This window comes from Cricetulus griseus, chromosome 2 (assembly GCF_003668045.3).
Source record: "Cricetulus griseus strain 17A/GY chromosome 2, alternate assembly CriGri-PICRH-1.0, whole genome shotgun sequence".
NCBI lineage: Eukaryota > Metazoa > Chordata > Mammalia > Rodentia > Cricetidae > Cricetulus > Cricetulus griseus.
In genome coordinates, this window is record NC_048595.1 from 116,829,747 (window position 1) to 116,850,320 (window position 20,574).

At 42.6% G+C, this 20,574-nt stretch overlaps 1 protein-coding gene across 1 annotated transcript; it reads left to right on the top strand.

Moving 5' to 3' along the window:
• The first annotated feature begins 19,733 nt into the window (after positions 1 to 19,733).
• On the top strand, positions 19,734 to 20,159 carry LOC100768642 (enhancer of rudimentary homolog). Its single transcript, XM_027403628.2, is given in 2 exon segments — positions 19,734 to 19,797; positions 19,800 to 20,159. Coding segments are annotated over 2 exon segments (291 nt in total). The 3' UTR covers positions 20,027 to 20,159.
• The last annotated feature ends 415 nt before the right edge of the window (positions 20,160 to 20,574 follow it).

Sequence of the window (20,574 nt, forward strand, 5' to 3'; positions counted from 1 at the left end):
CTTCCAATGGGAAACAGGAAGATTCTGGCCTTCCATCCATAAAGGTGAAAATTGGAAATGACTGACAGCCTGGTGATCTGTGTTATCTGTTAGACCAGGCCACATTAAGCTCTTACAACCAAGACCAGAGGTGGCTAGTTATCTAAATGAGCCTGATAGCCAGAGGCTCCCCCGAGCTTCCATAACCAGGACCAGAGGTGGCTAACAGTCCAAATGACCTCTGTACTATATATGACCGATACCAGGATAGACCCTTAGGCCCTTAAGCTGGTACAGGTAGCCTATCTCTAGAACCCATCTTCTGGGAGGGAATGACTTGTGCCCTGATGTGGTAATTTGAATGTAACTGGCCCCCATAATTGCAACAGGGAGTGGTGCTATTAGGTAGTGTGGTTTTGTTGGAGTGGCAATAGCCTTGTTGGAGGAAGTGGGTTATTGTGAGGGTGGGCTGTGAGGTTTCTTGTGCTTGGAATACCATTCACTGAGTCAGACTTCCTGTTCCTTGTAAGCCAAGATGTAGCCAGTGTGATGTCTGCCTGTATGCTGCCATGCTCCCCACTATGTTTCATACCATGCTAATAATGGACTGAACCTCTTAACTGTAAGCCACCCCAATTAAAAGTTTTCCTTATAAGAGTTGCCATGGTCATAGTGTCTCTTCAGAGCAATAGAAACCCTAACTAAGACACCTGAGTTGAGTTTCAATGCAATTATGCTTCTTTGTGCGCCAGCGATTGTATTACACCAGGAAACTTTTTTTTCTAATTGTACTGGGCTTAAATATACTGAGAATAAACCACCTGTTATTAGACTCTCTATAGTCTGATCCACACTGGGATTTCTTTCTTTTCTCTTTGTGTGGCTCCTTCCCTGTATGACACCGGCAGGGACTCACTGGCCTAACCAAGTTCCTGGGGCTGGTGAGGTCATAGGTCTTAGAAGATAATCTGCTATCACTGTACTAGGCCAGCATAATTTCTTTTCTTTTGTAAAAAATGTTTTCACAGCCTTTATTGTGAAGTCTATGACAGAGATTAACAGATATCCCTGCCCCGAGAGTGTACTTTGTCTAATTTCACTTATTTTGTAATCTTTGTGATTTTTGAACAACAGTTTCTGTGATGCTTACAGATACTGTTTTCCTGAATCCGTATTCTTTTTTCTCTTTATTTTTTATTTGAATTAGAAACAAGATTGTTTTACATGTCAGTTCCAGTTCCCACTCCCTCCCCTCCTCCCCTATTGCCCCCCCCCCAACTAACACCCTACCTGTCACATATCTTTTCTGCTCCCCAGAGAGGGTGAGGCCTTCCATAGGGGGTCATTGGAGTCTATCATATCCTTTGGGATAGGGCCTAGGCCCACCCCTGTGTGTCTTGGCTCAGGGAGTATTCCTCTATGTGGATTGGGCTCCTAAAGTCCACACCTATGCTAGGGATAAGTACTGAACTTCTACAGGAGGTCCCATAGATTTCCGAGGCCTCCTCACTGAAACCCATGTTCCTGGGGTCTGGATCAGTCCCACAGCATAGTTTCTTAACTACATAAAAATTTTATCCTTATGTCATTCTCACCCCTCAACAGAGAAGCAATCTCTTTACAGCAACTGGAGTCCACCACAGGAAAACACAGCTGGGTACAAGGCAGAGAGCAATGAATGAAGGGACCTCCACCTCAGTGGGTCCTGCATCTGTAGTTTAGGGGCCCTGGAGGCAGAACCAAGATACCAGGAAGTCTAGCTTTCCCAAAGGCTGAATGAAGGCAAGTGCTTTCTTTATCTCTTGACGTCATTGTTAATTTTTAGGGGTTCAGAATGCTCTAATTGGTCTTCCAGAATAAAATGAAAAACCAGTTCATGAAAATATTCTGGTGAATAGCACTCCCTTCTTTGCAGTTAGCTGTAATTCTTTTCTCTGCACCTATCCTAGTGTCCAGGAGCGCTGAGTCGGCGTCCCGAAGTCCTAATACTAATACCAAAATCATATTGAGTAAAGCACCGAGACAGACTGGTCTCCAGAGGCCAAACACTTCTTAAAAGATCTTGTGGGTCTAAAAGTGGGAAACGATTCCGGGACTATTGGTTTGAGGATAATGAGAATGTTAAGAGTGCCCCAAACAGACCAAGGCCTCTGCTCCATTGTATGGAAGAATATAAACCTTACCATCTTGTGGAATTCCTGGATATGTTTTAAATCTTGCAGCAGTTTAAATCGCTCACATCTACTAAGTGTTTCTCTCTGGTGTCAGGTCTACCATTCTTGAGGTTTCACTTCACATTGGACCAAGATTTCCAATTCAGAGGTGCAGTGTTACCTATTAAAATTAATCATTTTCCTTAAAACGGAGTTAGTTTTTCAGCATGCTCACAAGAGAGACACAATGACCAGCAAGTATGCCAAGCCCTAATTCAACAGCAGTGTCTATAGTTTTACAGTGCTAATTAGTGGTAATCAAATACTCTCCTTCTTCTCTCAGGTACAGGACATGCCTACCTGTGCCCGCAATGGTTTCTTAAAAAGTTGCTCCACACTTGTTCTCAAAGGTATGCTAACATGAATTCTCAGAAGGCCACTGCAGGCCCTGGGGGTGGGAGTGGGGGACGGCTAGCACATCTGAACAATTCAGGCAGGCAGGTCAGGGACAGGGAGTGCACTCCCCGCCGGGAGGGGAGGGATGTAGCACCTGCAGGCGCAGTGGCTTCCAGCCTCGGGAGCTGGGACCACGACCCAGCAGCGTCTCCCAGCAGTCGGGCGTGTAGCGGCAAAGGGCCTGCTGGGGAAGCAGGCTGTGCGTGTGACCCGTGGCGGGCGGCTCAGGTGCGGGAGCGCGGAGAGGGGTACTTCCGGGGAGCGCGCGTGGCGCGGGCGTCCGCGGCGGTGCGGGAGCGCGCAGCGGCAGGAGGGCGGAGCGGCTGCGAGGGGCGGCTGGCGGCCGGCTGCGGGGAGGGTAGAGCGGGGTCCCGCTGCACGCGCCACCTGCGGGGCTGGCTGGCTTTCTCGTTCTGGGGACACAGTTTCCCCGCGGGAGTTCGGGAGCGCGCTGTCTAGCGCGCACACAGGCTCGCATCCACACTCGCCAGCCAGAGCGTGCGATCATCACCGCTGCTGCTCCGGCCGGCCGGGCAGACCGAGCTGCTGCAGTTTCCCTGAGCCCAGAGTCGAGGGAAAAGCAGAGCCATTGTGCCTCGGAGGGAGCCAGGTGCCCGCAGGCCCCCTTGGGTATCAAGCCCAGCAGACTGCTCCCCCTCACCGGGTAAGCCAGTCTCCCTTCTTGTGAAGGGTTCGGGATTAGTGTCTGCAGACCCAAGGGAGAGGGTGGGAGGCTGCGGGTGCGCCAGACCCGGAGAGACCCGGAGTTGCGATTTTAGGGGATGCAGCCTCTGCTGGCGTCGTCTAGCGTGAGAAATTACTACTCGGGTTACTTATTCTATCAACCTAGAGTTGCAACCCCCTCCCCCAAGCCAGTGTGCACTGTGCTTCCTGGTTACCAAGGAGACTTGCTTAAACATTAGCCTTGGGACATATATTAGAAGAAATGGTTTCTTAAATTCTATTTGTTTTGGTTTTTTTTTTTTTTTAAATAACATGTACATTGAAGACCTTGTGGCAATTTGGTAGTCGTTAATTTGTATTCAGACAATGGTTTCACTCAACTTAAAAAAGTGACAATGTACTATACGATATGCGTTTTTAAAAAGACCCACCAAATGAGTTTTTCAGCGGATTGTGCCTTTTATTGTAATGTACTCCTATTTTGGTGATCTTAAGAAAGCAGACTCCCGCCTTTCCCTGTTTCCCGTTCTGTTTTGAATCTCACTTGTATTAAATTAACAATAAGGACAAATGATTTTTATTGTGGCCCCACACGGGGAAGCTCTTCTGTTGTAAATTGAACAGAACAGTAACGGCACTTGCTAATTTCTAAGGTAACTGTGTGGATAGCATTCACGACATACAGCTTTTGTGACATTTCTGTGTCCACTGCAGCGTTATTTAAGTGCAGTTGTCATCACCTCTGCCTATTTGTGAAAATCCGTCTTCCAACTTAATTGATTCATTAGGAGTTGTACCTCCAATCTGTATCTTGATGGACATAGATACATATTTTTTTTTTTTTTTGCCCTGTCATACTGTCCCAGAATCTCAGCCTTTAGAGCTCAAGTTAAAATTTTGTTTTCTTCTGAAGTACTGAAGAACCCTTTCCTAAAATGAGGCCCATGAAAGATACCAGAAACCTGATCTCAAAGGAGATCCTAAAAGTTGGACTGACTAGGGTTGATTTTTTTTTTCCTTTCCCACCCTAGATGATGTTCAATGGGTGAACCTGAAGATATTGCCAGTGCAGTAATTACACTTTGCACTAATTTCATTCTTTTGTCACAAATAGAATGGCTCAGTAAAGATCCAGTGGCATTCAGCAATTCACTTTGCTTTCTTTTAATACCTGTTCACTTTTCCTATCCCCTGTTAAGTGGGATAAGGGAAACATACAACATTTTTCAATTTAGATAATGAACTATGTCAAGTGAAGAGGAAGCCAAATAATGATGGATAATAGGCAAAGGGGTTTGTAAGATTCACAGAGCACTGGAAATGAATAATGATGGTGAACGCTTGACCTAATCTAGCAGACACTTTCGATTCATTTCTTCCTGAGTCTTCACAGACACTATAAAGTCAAGCCATTGCTCTCCAAGTACAGCTGAGTGACCCAAGAGTCAAACCTCATAGAAGGTCAGAACCTTATTTGGATCCAAGCTTTTTCCATGAATGTTTTTGGGGGTCTGCCAGTTAAGATTAGGAACAGGACAAAGCCAGGTGGTGATAATGTGCCGGATTTTCCAGGAAAGCAGAAGTCTCTGGAATGTTTTTAATGTGAAGGTATCTTTAATTAAAAATGAAAAGAAATCTGTGAGGACCACATTAAAAATGTATCTAGGTCATCTGTGTCCTGTTGGTCCACAGTCCTTAATTACTGAGGTCTTACCCAGTTCTGTGATGTGAATTAGTACATTTGTAGTGAAAGTGACCAGGTGACCAGCCATTTTAAGGTCTTTGGTAAATGTTCTGCATCCATCCTTTTTTTTGAGACAGGTTTCTCTACATAGCCCTGGGGGGAGGAGGAGGTCCTGGAACTCATTCAGTAAAGCAGGCTGGCTTCGAACTCACACACCTGCCTTAGTGCTGGTGTGTGCTGCCACACCAGGCTTTCTGCATCCATGCTTAAATCGACCGGTCCAGGTTTGTTTCTGAGATTTCCTGCATCTCTCTCTGTAGTGCCTCAGAGATGATGAGGAGCATAAAGGGCTCCTGTGCTGAAAATTCTGAATATGGTAAAACAAAAGCATTTATAGCTCACAATGTCTTAAATTCCCGGCCTGTTCCTCTCTTGACACAGGGCTAAGAGGTATAGAGAAAGTCAGTTGAATGTGATTGCCCGTCTGTATCCACAGGTGCCATGAGACGATTTCAGATCACACTTCTTTGGGAGAAAAATGATGTATGTACTGAACCTTCGAGACTTCTTTCCTTGTCTGTGTTCAATAATTAATGCAGTATTGCAACTGTCTGCTGGGGTTCCATTAGGTGCTAGAAATATCTAGAGGTATTTAAAATATACAAAGCATATATATAGGCTGTTATGCAAATACCATGGCATAAGGGGCAAGCATCCACATACTTTGCATTTGTGGAGGTCTGTGAGACAATCCTCTGTGCTTCTCATCGTAGGAAGGGGTAAAATAAAATCTTGCTTAAGAAAAAGAGCATTGTGAGGATTTTAAGATATACTTGCTATTAAGACATTAAGTAATTAGTTAAGACCTATCGAAGAATACTGCAAGAAGCCAAAGGATGTTCTAACAAAGTCTGGAGTCCCCTGGAGTTTTCATTTCTTCTCCTTGAGGATTCAGAACACACATTAATTTTGCTCCCAGAGGCATCACTTTGAACCCCCTTCTATGTACAAGCAACTTGTGCTGGATTTACAATGTTTTTATAAAGTAGTATCTTATTTCCATTTTATAGATGAAGAATATGAAACCAGAAAAATGAAAGAAAAAGTTAAACCATTAATTCTTTTCACTTTGCTCTCCTTTCCTTCCCAGTTACCTAGTGGAGGTTATAGAAATATACAGAATTCTACAATTGAGACAGTTATGTATTAAATGTACACTAGAACTACCTGCACTATTCCAGACAGGGAATTTATCTCAATAATAGAGTGTCTGGCATGCTTAAACCTTAGGCTTGATCCACAGCATCAGCCCACCCTCACACTGAATTCCACTGAAGCACAGACATGGAGAAGCTTTTTGTTTAAAAAAAAAAAAGTCCTGATTGTGGACATTATTTAAGTCCTTCTATAGGAGAGGGGTGAGTTCTAGAGTTGATGGCCGGGTTTGATTGCATAAATGCAGACCTTCTGAACAATGGAAAGGTGAGAGTCTCTGCCAGACAGTTGAGTTGAAAAGATGAGTTAGAGGACAATGCTAGTAAGAGCTGATAGTGATGAGCTCATTGGAGATGGAGGGTTGATGAAAGCTAGATGGAGAAACAAGTGACCAACATCAAGTAGAACAAGACGAGGGAGCTGAGATGGAAGAGAAGTTGCTGAAAGAAATCAGGAGAGGCACTGCAGATTTGGAGGACAATCCAGACTGTACAGTGAAAGCTCTGCAGGAAAAAGACGAGGCAAGCATTGTGCTGTCTGTAGATCTGACACAGTTAGTGCCGGTCAACTGTTGTGCTAAGTCCATATTTTTACACTGAGTAGCTGGCACCTGTTTTCTCATTGTGATATTGCTTTCCTGCCCAAGTGTGTATGGGGGCACAAACTGTATTTGATGGATTTTTAAAAACAAATAAAATAAGAGGATACAAAATTGGGTAAGTAGGGAAGGTGGGATCTTGAAGGAGTTGGTGAAAACAGGGTGAATTTGATCATCACATGGTATGGACTTCTCAACGAACTAAGTAAAATTTGACAAAAAAAGGTATGCACAGATACTTTATGTGAATTCAGTAGAAGTGGACAAATAAGCAGATTGTTTTTTCATAAATGGAATGAGAGATTCTGGTAATTAGGTAATGAAATCTACTGTTTTCCTCTAGGAAAATCACAGATTTGGATCCTTTTGCAGATAAAAGTATGTGTATGTGTAGGTATGGGTGCAAGACTGTATGGTATATACATGTAGGTCAGAGGTCTTCCTCAATCACTCCCCACCCGACTATATTTTTTGAGACAAGGTTTGTCACTGAACTCGTAGCTTACCAGTTCAGAAGGGCTAGCTTCATGGCAAGCCCCAGAGACCCTCCTATCTCCACGTCCCCAGTGGGATTGTGTGAATGTTGCTGTGACTTCTTTTTAACATGAGTGTTCAGGATCTGGACTTCGGTCCTTATGCTGTGCAAAGCAAACACTTACTTACTGACTGGCTCTTCTCTCAAGCCCTTCAGATAAAGATCTTAATCTTCATTGTATTTTGGATAAAGCCACAGCTCATCTGTGGGACAAGAAAGGAGAAACGTGAAGTTACAGCTTAGCCTCTTTGTTCCTGTTTTTCCACAAGGAATAGCAGAGCCATTAGAAAAGGTATAGCCAAATGTAGAAGGAAACCTTCTATAAGTAAATACCTATTTGATCCTAGTTGGATCACTTTTGTAGGACACTCAAATGGAGACCTGAAAGATAAGTGAGTGTGTGGAAGTTGCACTTGGATTGAAGCACTGTGTCAATGACTCGCTATGAGAGCTACCTGTTAGAATGATGGCGTGTGCTAACAGGGAGAAATAAAATAGCATGTGCCATTTAAAGCTAGAGTCTTGCACAAGGGACAGGAATTCAGTTTAAGTTGGAGGGACTTTAATTCCCATAAAGGACAGTATGAACTCAGGGGATCAGTTTTCCTTCATAGATGCATTTGTCAAGAAAAGGAAAATTAGGAACAAATTTCACAAGGCGCCTCCTAGTAAATTGGGCTTTTTGGTGAGAGTGGAGTTAGCTTGAGCTGTGTTTCTCTCTCCCTGCTCTGGTTTCAACATCTCTTTCAGTTTGCAGAGTTTGTTTTCAGAATTTACTCCAGAAGATTTTACTCCCCCTTATTGGGAATTAACAGATGCAGTTAGTTTCATTCATCTTTCTCCTGTCTTGGCATTTCTAACTGGGTCCTTTATTCCTGGACCTGCCTAAGATTTGCCAAGCAGGAGGAAGTGCTGATGCTGATCTTTCTCCTGGTTATTATTGTTGTTGTTCCTGCCCTGTTTCATAGGCACATTGCAGTGCACTGATGCATTTAATTTATCTTGATTTAGACACACGGCACTAAAATTTTGGCGAAGTCTTTAAAAGAATGTATAATAAAGTAGCAGTAGAAGCACGTTAGGTCCACATATGGAGAAGGCATCAGGGGATGTACATCTGTCTAAAAAAGCTTTTTCCTCCATAAGGTTGAAATCCCCAGCCTGATAAGACTGTTTTTAAAGGAAGAAAGGAAATCTTTGGCAGTTTTTATGGATTCTCAATGTTCCCCTACATATTTATTTGAGGCGTAATATATTCTGTTTTCCATCTCAGATGAGCCAATCCCAGTAGCTTAGAAGCAGGACCACCCACCTCTCATCCCCACCCTGACAGAACAACCAATTTGTCACGAAGGATATTGATGGAATAAGTAGTCCCATGCTAACTGATTGCTTCAGTGGGAACACATTTGATGCTAATGGCACAGACAATAAGAGTGGTGGAGGAGGCTTTCTGCAGTTTTTTATGACAAATTCTGATACCTCATTTAAAATCATTACTTGGAAACTGTATTATTTATTATTTTAGTCTGACTATTGAAAGCTCGAGGAAGGAAGACACAACCAGCACACAGTCTCCAAGTCTGGATTTGAATACTAAATCTGATACTTTTTTGGCTCAGAGTCACAGTCAAGTGCCACCCTTCTGGGTCTCATTTTTGCATGTGTAATGGGATTTCTATCACCTACATTATAAATTACCCTAATCTGTTTTATTTTCATTGCTGAAATGGAATATAGCAGAGTAAATGATGTACAAAGAATCATACTTTCTTTGACTAATAGTTGTAGAGGTGAGGAAGTCCAACCTAATCCAAAATCCAGTAAGGCCTTTCATGCTGCATCCATCCTGTCATGGCAGAGGGAGGTCATCCCATGGTGTGGCAGAGCAAGGACACTAGACGTTAGTTCCAGGGTCTCTTCTGATGTCATATACATACTTACATATATACCTGCTAATTTAATCATGCCCTTCCTCATCTCATAATCTCATTTTATACTAATTATCTCCCAAAGGTGCCACCTCAGAGTGTGTTAAGTATTAAATTCCCAACAGTTGAATTCTAAAGAACACTCCTATAAAGCACCTCACAGGGCTGTTCTCAAATTGTGAAATATTCAGTGAAATATCCAGCACAAAACCAGTACTTACCAATTCCTTCCCTTTGCCAATGCTTAGCTTTCCTCTACCCTTGTCTCTCTTCAAATTCAAGTCCAGTACTCTTAAATTTCACACACCTTATAAGGACTAGTTTAATCCTGAGGTGAGTGCCATCTGTGGGAGAGTAGCTGGGTCAGTGACCTCCTAGGGAAAGGGACATATCCTGGGGTTAATGGTGTCATCCTTTCTACATAGTGACTTGACCTGACCCTCTGTTGTGCAGCTCCTAGAGCTACATCCTGATGCCCTGAGAAAAGGAGGGAAGGTCAATTTTCTCTTCAGTGGGTACCACTAGTGTAAGAGCTCTTGATAGGTCCCCATCTGTAAAAACTACAGAAATACCTGGTGGGTATAGATCTTCTGGGCTGTTGGCGAGTCGGGCTCTAGTTGTTTACCATTTTCTAGACTACTAGAAATTTCCTTTCAGGCTAAATTATGTAAAATTTACAAAAAGGTCAAAAATTTCCAGTTCAAAGAAAAGAGGGCCTCAAATTTTCTTTTGAGTCTCAGGACTACTGTTCCTACAGGGAATGCTCTCTGGTCAGATCTGCCATTTTTTATGAATTACCACTTCCTTCTTCCCCAAACCCTCAGCCAGGAAGCCCTCATCCTTGAAGGTGGCAGGCTCATTTTTCTGCATATTACACTTCATTTATGTCTTGTCAATCCAGGGATGCAAATGGGGCTAGTGAGTGTGTCTTGATTTTTCCAAGGTTACTGCCTGGTATATGAGCTTGGGGTCAATCCAGACGAAAGAGGGATCTACTTGCAACCCAGAACACTGGTGACTTCTGCAGTTGTGATTGCTAAGAACATGTGAAGGAAGTGGCCCTTAGCAATAAATCCAGTAGACTGTGAAGCATGTTTCCAAAGAAGAGATTACTTCTTGTGCCATGAGTGCTTTACCTGGACCTGGTGAACATGTATTCATTTATTCCAGGGTTTTACAAATGTTACAGTTTCATTCGTTCATGTTTTGGGAAATTTTAAGTAACACTAGTTTACAGGCTAAAATAAGAAAGCTGTAGGAAATTGTTAATGATAAGAATGGTTATTTGAAGCTGAGTGGTGGCGGCGCATGCCTTTAATCCCAGAACTTGGGAGGCAGAAGCAGGTGGATCTCTTTGAGTTTGAGAGCAGCCTGATCTACAGAACTAGTTTCAGGACAGCCAGGGCTACAAAGAGAAACTCTGTCTTGAAAAACAAACTAACAAAAGATTATTTGGGACTGGAGACTTTGCACAGTTGGTAGGATGCTTGTCTAACTTGGTGCCCTGGGTTCAAGCCCCAGTGACTCTTAAATAGGTAATGGGGTCTGCCTGTAATTACAGCACCTCAGAGGCAGGGATATCAGAAGTTAAGATCATCCTTGCCTAGGTGGTGACTTTCAGACGATCTGGGGTACAAAGACTCTGTTTCAAAGATAAAAATAAAGGGGCTGCAGAGAGGTGATTAAAAATGCTTCTTGTTCCTGCATAGGATCTAGGTTTGATTCACGGTACCTACAAAGTAGATCACAACTGTTAAACTGTAGTTTCAGGAGATTTGACGCCTTCTTGCCTCTGAGGGCATCAGACATGGACCTGGTATACACACATATGTGTAGACAAAACACTTCCACACATAAATACATTTAAAAATAAATAAACGACTTTTGGCAAAGATAACCATAATTCTTATGATTTCTTTATAAACCTACTTTTTTTTTCCTTTTTGACACAGGGTCTCATTATGTAGTCCTTGCTGGCCTGCAATTTACTAGGTATACCAGGCTGACCCAGAATTCACTCACAGAGATCTGCATGCTCCAGCCTCCCAAGTGCTGGGATAAATAGTGTGTTCAACCATGCCTGGCAAATATGTTTTTTAAGGTATATTGTGGGGAGGATTGTGGTTTAGGATATAGGAGTCAAGAAGTCAGGAGTGTGTGTATCTTCTGTGTCAGATACATAAATCACCAAAATTATAAAATAATATTAAGAAGAAAAAAGCCTAATGTAAATATGAAGATAGTGGGTTTGTTTTCAGCTTCTCTCTAGGAGAGAACTATGATTATTGCTTTGGAAATTTAGGATTAAAATTGAGGTATCAGTCTGGTTTGGTGTTCCATGAAAGGGGACTTGAAAATGCTGCTCTCAGATTAGTCAGTGATATCAATGTAGTCAAATAACCTTTTAACCTACTGTACTAGTGTGATGTCCTTGAACTGACATTGCTGATTGTTTTTCTTTTTTTTTAACTTTAGTTTAAAATTTCAAAGCCTAAGTAATTTTGGGTATCTCATCTATGAGAACATTAATTATCCACAATCTGGTTTTATTTGGGCACGGCATATTGGCTTTGGCTTTAAGTCACAGCGTTTTCTCATTTCTTGAGGGTATTTACTGTCAGCTGCAGATGGGCTTTCTTCATCGAAGAAATGCCATCTGAGAAACTCACAACACAGTCTGAGCTGTGTTATCTAGCTCATAGCTTGGCTTTCTACTGAAATTCTAATTTGTGCCTCTTGGCATCACAGTTCTACTTTGTGGTGAATTTCCTTTGTCTGACCTCATCATCCTTCTCAGGGCTGTCAGTTTCTTATTCTGCTTCATGGTATCCTGTCAGTGCTGGTCATTGAGTTTGCGCTTCATTTATGGCTGGATTGTCAAGGTTTCCAGAGGGCAGGGCCACATTAACAAGGCATTTATTTAGGCTTCCCAATCTGTGGTTGCTTGGGTGCCTGGACAGAGACCACAGAGCCCTGCTGCTTGTGTTTTTGGGGAGCAGAGAGAGGCTGGGATGAGCACATTTGGGATAGTCTAGAGAGGTAAGCTGCATCACTGCAGGAGACTTGGAGCAAGCATCCCCATTTCCTCTTTATTGGAATAATGAAAAGTCATGCCGTTTTTCCTACTATTGCTTATAGGAATAAACTTACACATACTTTTTATGTTAAAAGTGCTCTGTTACTGCTTCTGACTGGTCATTGGTTTAGATAATTTTGTATTTACCACTATTCTACAGAGAAGTCCAGTGTGATGCTTGGGACAAGAGTGACCTTATACTGTATTAAAGCAAGGCCCCTGGATCTTCTATATCCACTGTGCTAGAATCTGTATTGGTACAGAATCATTCGTATATCGAAAACACTTCAAGTGGTTCTCCCTGAAGGTCTAACTTGGAAGACACTGGCGGGCATGGCACCTTGCACCCCCTCAGCTTCTGCTTTTTTATTGTTTGAGAATCTTGCACATGCGTATGATGTGTTTTAGGGAAACATTCGTTTCCCAACCCACCACATCCCCCGCATCCCCTGACCACTTTACCTTCCCAACTTCATATGCTTTTTTGTTTTAAGCCACCAAGTCCACTTTGTACTGCTTCTATGTGCTTGGGTATAGGACCATCTACAGGAGTATGGGTGGCTCCTGAGGGACTGCATTCCTAAAATATTTGGACTCTCCCTCCTCCAGGAGCTAGCAATTGTCAATAGCTCCTCACCTGAGGGGTGGTGGGCTTCATGATGACCTCAGCCACCAATCCTGAGAGTTTGGGTGACTTGAGCTGGTGCAAGGCTTGTGTTCACGCTTGTTTCTTCCTCCGACCTCGCCAGAATCATGCCTCCTGCCCAGATCTGGCTCTCTGTTTCCTGATCATTCCAATTTAACAAAAATAGGCTAAGCCAATCACACAGCTCTTTGGATACACAGGTGGCTGGTACTAACCAGGTGCCCATGGGGTCTGAAGTCATGAAGTGTCATTAACATCTTCACTGTGAAACAGGTTACTATTTCTCTATTCAGATTTCTGAACAACTTAGCAGAGAGATCACTGCAGGGAGCACTCATGTAAACATCATTAAGTTATCTAGATGGTGATTACATTGGTTTTTTTGAGATGTACATTTCTGTGTGAGATAAAATCAGATGGCTTTTACTCTGTTTCTATTTTGGTTTTATTGCATGGATGATGATTATATAGCGTTATATAAGCCAGCTGGAGAGCGTTATCTCTACAGTGGATGAAATGTTATGAGTCATTGATTAACAGGTAGGTCGTGAAGTGCTGTGGACTAGTATAGTTACAACAGCATCTTGGGAGCAGGGTTTTCAATTCCCAGATTGTAGTTTGCTTTTTGTTTGATTGTTTGTTTTTGTTTTGTTTGTTTCATGGAAGCTTCAAAACATGCATTTTGAATAATCACATTTTGAAGAGATACAGAATTGTTAGGCACTGATATGCAGTTAAGAAGATAAAAAGAATCTTTGTCATTAGACGACCCATGAAAGGAAATGAATTTTAGGCATCCACAGAAATTAGCACACATATGCTTGATGAAATCTTGGCTCCCGGAACTTTCCAGAGGTCATTTTTTAATGTGGCTATGAGAGCAAAGCATGGATATCACATGTGTATTTGTCCCTGGGAACTGAATCATTATTCCAGCTACTGTGGTGAGTTTCATTGTATTGAGATAAGTAGAAACAAATTGAACTAGTCTCACAGGACAGTTTGAATGCTTACTGTTTTTTTTTTTTTTTTTTTTTTTTTTTGAAGGAAAACTGTTTTGACAGGGGGTTCACCATTTCAGACCTGGAATTGTTTTTAACTTAAGTTACTTTTCCATTCTAAAACATAGGCTGGGTTCTTCCATTTGTGGCAAGGACGGCAGAAGGAGAGTGAAGAGGCAGTGAGAGAGAACAAACGAGAAACATCATTTACATCAGTGATTTCAAGACTGCAGTCTCATTAGGTGATCAGCAGCAACCGTTCTGCTCAAATCATCTTTTTGGCCATCTGGACCAAATTATAGGAAGTAATGTCCATGGGCACAGCTGCCGAGGCTAATGTGTATTTCTAACTTGCGCATTAATAATAATGGCCACACGGAGGGAGCCCAGTGGCCAAATGTGCTGAATAAATAAGAGAGAATGGAACACATGCATACACTTAGAAGTGCGAGAAAGGTTTCTATTTTGCATCCTGAAACAACAGTAGGTGCGATTAAAACTAACAGAAAAGAAGACCGTTTAACCTTCCCGTCTTCATTATGTCTTTCTCCTGAGAAGTAAATCACAAAACAGATTAACCCTGAACCTGGTACTTTTTCTTGTGCTGCTCAAAGTGTTCTTCTGTGGGATTTCACTCATGTTCTGCCATTCACTGACCCCTTTCCCAGCACTGCCCCTCCTTTAACAAAATTGCTGAAGGATGAGAAGCTGCCATTCGATGTCACTGCACATTTAATTGTTCTTGAACCAGCAGTGAGCCCTTTCCAGGCATATTAAGTCTAATGTCATTGTAAATATAAGGAGTTACAAGAAAGGAAGAGACTTAACAGTCCCATGACAAGAGAAAAATAAAGCTAAGAATCAAGGGTTTAAATAGGTATTTCTACATTTTGCATGACCATTCATTTCCCTAAAGCACTTAATCAATGTGTCAGAAGGAAGATTATTGGGAAAGTGGTCTTGCTTTGTTTTGTTTTTGTTTTTGAGACAGGATCTTATGATGTAGCTCTAGATGGCCTGGAACTCACTATGTAGATCAGGCTGGCCTGGAACTCACAGAGATCTGCCTGTCTCTGCCCCCTGAGTCCTGGGATTAATTAAAGACATGTGTCATCATGTTCAGCTCATGAAGGTGTTATTTAAAAGAAAGGCACCAAAATTAACTGCTGTATAACTTAGTGGTAAAATTCCTATACTTTCTTTAGATTTTTTTTCCCCCCACCCACAAATCTACTTCATTCAGCTCTTTCCCAACTTTAGGAGGTTATGCTCCACATCCAGAATAAATAATCCTTAGCTATTTTTTCTCTTATGATTTATATCTTAGATCCTACTATTTGAGCAATTCTCTTGTCAGTGCCCTTGGCATGTACATAGAATGTGACCATTTATCATGGCTTCCCACCACCATTCTTTGGCTCTGGTAAACGTCTGGTCCCTTGCCAAAATGGGAAGTCCCCTTTGCCTCCCTCCGACTCTTCTCAATCACAGCCACGTGGTCTCTGATACCTGAGTAAAATTTTGTTATTTCATTGCCAGAAACGGTGACAGACTGCATCCCAAGGACCTGTATTACCTACATCGTTTGTCCCTTGCTTAGCTGCTATCCCATCGTTTCCCTTAGAACCTGTGCATCATAGCACAAGGTCCCCTCAGCCTCACCATCATCTGTCTAACCCAAGACCCAGCACCTCGACTTTACATCTTTGCCCAAATGTCACTTTCTGTTTACAATTGCAGCCTTTCCACCTTCTCATCCTTTCACTTTTCATCTTTCTCTGTAGACTTTTCCTCACAACTTTTATCACTTTTCAAAAGCAGGCTTGCAATTTTTATATGTGTCCAAGAACCCCCCTTGCACACAGTTCAACCCAACAATTCTCAGCAAATGGGTCAAGTTTTGCAGCTGTTACCAGGATCCAGCTTGGGATCTAGAGCTTCTTACATAGCCCGAAGGCTTTACCTGTGTGTAGCTTCCACCTTTTCTAACAGCATGCTTCATTGGAATGGCTGTGAAGCAGTTGGTGATACTCAGAGGTTGGCTCTGACAGACCAGAGGCGAGCTTTTTTTTGGCATGCCTCTGCAATTTCCAGTATTCTGTGGAATTCCAGTAGTGCTGTGACACCTGTGAGTTAAGAGGCCAAACCCTGCTTGTTGGCCATGTGACCCTGTTCTCATGTCACGACAAAAATTAGAGAAGTATTTCTGGTCTGCTGTTGCTTCTTAAATACACCATTGTTGGTGCTTCCACACTGCCACTTTTCTCATTAGGAATGGTCTGTTCTTTCAAGAATGCTCATTTGGCACATGCTTACACATTGGCTGTTCCAATTGTCAGGCCCCATGCGAGGTGCTGATGATTCCATGGTGAGAAAAACAGGTCCTTGTCATTGCACAGCTGACATGCTGGTGAAAGAGGAAGTCATTCATCAAATCAGCTCCCACATAAGGGTAAAATGACACTGACATTGAATGCTGAGGAGAGGCTCATGGTATTATGGCAAGTATAAAGTATGCACAGGGGGTGTTGATCTGTTTTTGCGGAGTGGGGCCAAGGGTTTGAAAGATGTTAGAGGTTCAGGAAGAGAAAGGGAGAGGGCAACAATCTTGTTTCCTAACCACAGTGATGAGTCGCTGTGGAGGGAGTAATCAGAGAGCGCAATGGTGGCTTCGGTCTGCAGGAGAACACTGAGTAGTATAGGAATACACTGGAGTCCACTGCTCAGTGTTAGAGCATAAAGACTGGTAGCTGCCTAGCCTAGAGAGGTGGGGGTAGAGGAGAGAAGGTAATTGTTTAAAGACTAGTTAGATGGTGGGAGTTTCAGGGTTTGGTGACCAGTTGAACTGTGGGGATAAAGGAGAGAAGTCTGATGATCCTCCACCAGGAGCCGCCAAGCCACTCTATGCCTGCACAGGTGGAAGTGCATTTTTTTTTTTTTTTTTTTTGGTTTTTCAAGACAGGGTTTCTCTGTGGCTTTGGAGCCTATCCTGGAACTAGCTCTTGTAGACCAGGCTGGTCTCGAACTCACAGAGATCCGCCTGCCTCTGCCTCCCGAGTGCTGGGATTAAAGGCGTGCGCCACCACCACCCAGCCTGGAGGTGCATTTGTATAGGAGAGTATTGATGCCCACAACTTTGGGTTAAGGCAGTACTGGATATAAGCTGTCTTTAAAATGTTCACCAGAAGCTAACAAAAGAATAGCACATAGACTGTGAGCCCATGAGAGAGTTTTTGGTTGGGATTGAAATTGCCTAGAGACAGAAGATGCAGTGAAATTGAATCTCAGAGAGCTGTAGGAATGATGAATGAACAAAATATCTGAGCAAGTAAGTACCCAGAGAAGGAGGAGGGAAACAAAGAGGCTTGAATGCTGAGCCACAGCATCCAATCATTTCAAGGACAGTGTATAGTGTCATAGGATGCCACCAGAACTCCATTAGCTGGAGACTGGAGAAGACTTGCGTTCAGTGTCAGGAATGATAAAGTATGCATGGGTGACTGGGAGGTCAGAGGTGACTTGATGCTCAGCTCCCCTTACTGCAACACCACCTAAGTCCCAGAAACTTGCTGTTACCCTGCTTGAGCAACCCTCAGAAGGTAAGCTTTCTGACTAGTGGAATTGAAATTGAGCTAAATTGCAGGAAACAGGAAGCTGAGCTGTCTCTTGCATGTTGGGCTTTGCAATGAAACATGGTCTGTGAATAGCATCCCCCCCCATGAGACTTTATGGATGTGCCTCATGAAGTCAGATAAGAGGGGTTTCTTGTCTAGAATAGACTTACAGAACAGCAGAGATGAGGCTATCACAGTAGGATAGTCTGCAGCCATCCGTCATCTAAGCAACTGTAAGTGTAGTGTCAGCACGGGCAGAATGTTGAAATGCAAAGAAGGGAAAGATTAATAGGTGGTGTGGAATACGTAATCAAAAATAGAAGTGTACAATCAAAATGAAGTGTACTTCAGGGCAAGAAGTCGCCTGGAAGCCTGGGATAATTAACACCTTAGGATCTCCTTTGGAGGGCCACTGATGGGACATTAGTTTTTCCTCCATGTTTTTTCTTCCTTTGTACTTTTGTGGGCAGAATTTCAACTCTTTTTCAGTGCTTTCAATCAATCAATATCTTTGGAAATGTTTCTAAAGCTAAGTTTCTGTGGTTCATGTGGAACACATATATGTTCCAATGACAAATTTAAGCATAAGATCCAGAAAGCCAGAACTGCTTTGAGTGGAAGAGAGATGGTGACGGAGGTGTTTCCTTTGTTTTTCAATCTCTATTAGTGCTGATATTAAATATTAACTTCAAGAATTACCAACTAATTGGTCTTGCATGTAGGAAAGTAGTGAAACATGGATTTCATTTAAGAAATACTAAGATTCTTAACCAGGCTTAATATTAACACCTGTGACCCCAGAATGTAGGAAATGGAGACAAGAAATCAGGAAATCAAAGGTTGCCTTGGGTATTTAGTGTATTGGGAGCTATCCTAGGCTACAAAAAGTATAATTCTTACTAAAGTCTGTAGTTGTCATAATTAATTAGTCATACTTTCCATCTTTCCCATCATCAGTGACTCCATGGTGACAGTAAACCCTGCTGCCTTTGGCAGCCCGAGGTCACCTAGCTGCATTTGTCCTTGTCACCCTGATCTGGTGTTTTCCTAGCAATGTGCTATCCTCATTGTCCTTCCCAGATATACATATTGCTATGTATAAGCCCAACCCCCAACATACTTAGTTTCCTCTCAGTCAGATTGAGGAATAGATTTTTGGTACTCACTTCCTCTATGAAATGATTTATGTTTGGCCTTCTTTCCCATTTTTTTTTCTTATTTTAGAATTCTTCATTTATTCTTAATACCTACCTGTTGCTAGAGTTTTTATTGTCCTGCCAGGTCCCACTTCAGCCCCAAACAAATACACAGAGAAGTTATATTAATTATAAATCTGTTGGCTGATGGCTAGGGCTTCTTACTGGCTAGTTCTCTTTTAATTATTAACCTGTTTCTATTAATCTAAGTATTTCCACGTGGTCTTATCTTACCAGAGAACTGTCTGGACCTGTTACTCCTTCCTCAGCTACATGGCGTCTCTTTGAAGTCTCTCTCTCTCTGTCTCTCTGTCTCTCTGTCTCTGTCTCTCTGTCTCTGTCTCTCTGTCTCTCTCTCTCTCTGTCTCTCTCTCTCTGTCTGCCTTTCCCAGAATTCTCCTTGTCTCCCAGCCCCGCCTATCTTTCTGCCTCTATCGGCCAAACAGAGTTTTATTCATCAACCATTAAGAGAAACATATATACAGAAGGACATCCCCCATCACCTACCTCTGTAGATTAGCCTTTTGTTGGTTTCTGGCAATCCCTTGTGTGTTTCCTTAACTTTAAGGTGTATTGATAGTAGATATTGTATGCTAAACTGTTAGAGGTTGGAAGGATGTTAGCATCAAAATCCTCAATCTTTTACTCAACTTCAGCCAATCAGTGACAGTCACTCACCGCTGTAGTCTGTCTTTCTGTATGTCTGTGTTTTGCAGTGAAAATATGCCTACGAGTCTATTGGATATTCAAGAAGGGAGATTGGGGAGAAAGCCTGAGGGATTGAAAAAGCTTTACTATAGATGAGCTTGTATAGGCAGTCTGTTGAGCCTCTCTCTTGCCCACTTGCCTTAGTTAAAAATTATGGAATCTCGGTGCGGTGGCGGTGGCGGTGGCGGCGTGGCGGTGGGTGGCGGTGGCGCGGTGGCGGCGGTGTTAGCGGCCACTGCATCAAAGCGTTTGGCACGATGTCTCACACCATTTTGCTGGTACAGCCTACCAAGAGGCCAGAAGGCAGGACTTTCGCTGACTATGATCTGTGAATGAGTGCATGGAAGGTGTTTGTAAAATGTATGAAGAACACCTGAAGAGAATGAATCCCAACAGCCCCTCTAGCACATACTATATCAGTCAATTGTTTGATTTTATTGACGATCTGGCAGATCTCAGTTGTCTTGTGTACCAGCCTTATAACAAAGGTTGGATCAAAGAGAAGATCTATATGCTCCTTCGTCGACAGGCCCAACAGGCTGGGAAGTAATTGAGTTGGAAGCTTTAGGGGCTGGGGATGGGCTTGAAACAGGTGCATACAGCGTGCAGTAGTGAACATTTTGTATGATAGTAATCCTGTTTCCATTTTGTTACTAGAGCCAAGATTGAATGTATGACATGAAACGTGAATGACCTTTTCATTCTGAAACCACCATTGCCCCTTTGCTCCTTTTCTTTCTTTCTTTTTTTTTACTTAAACATTTTTATGATAATTCAGAGAGGAAGCGTTTTTTTGCCATTTAAGGTTGGTTCCAGTCCTTGAAACTGTTTGTATCTTCTCTTTAGCAGTGAGTGCACTAACCCTTTATGGGGGGGGGGTGAGGGTGGTGCAAGGTTAGTTATGTCCTCTGGGAAAGGATTAGTGAAAAATAAATGTTCTGAAAAAAATTATGGAATCTCTCAGCACTAGACATTTAGAGGAGGGATTGTGGGCAAAAATAGAAAACAAGCAAGAGAACAAATGTACCAGCAGTCCAGATTTGCTCTATGTGTGAATGTACACACATCCATACATGTGTGCACATATCACGTAACTAT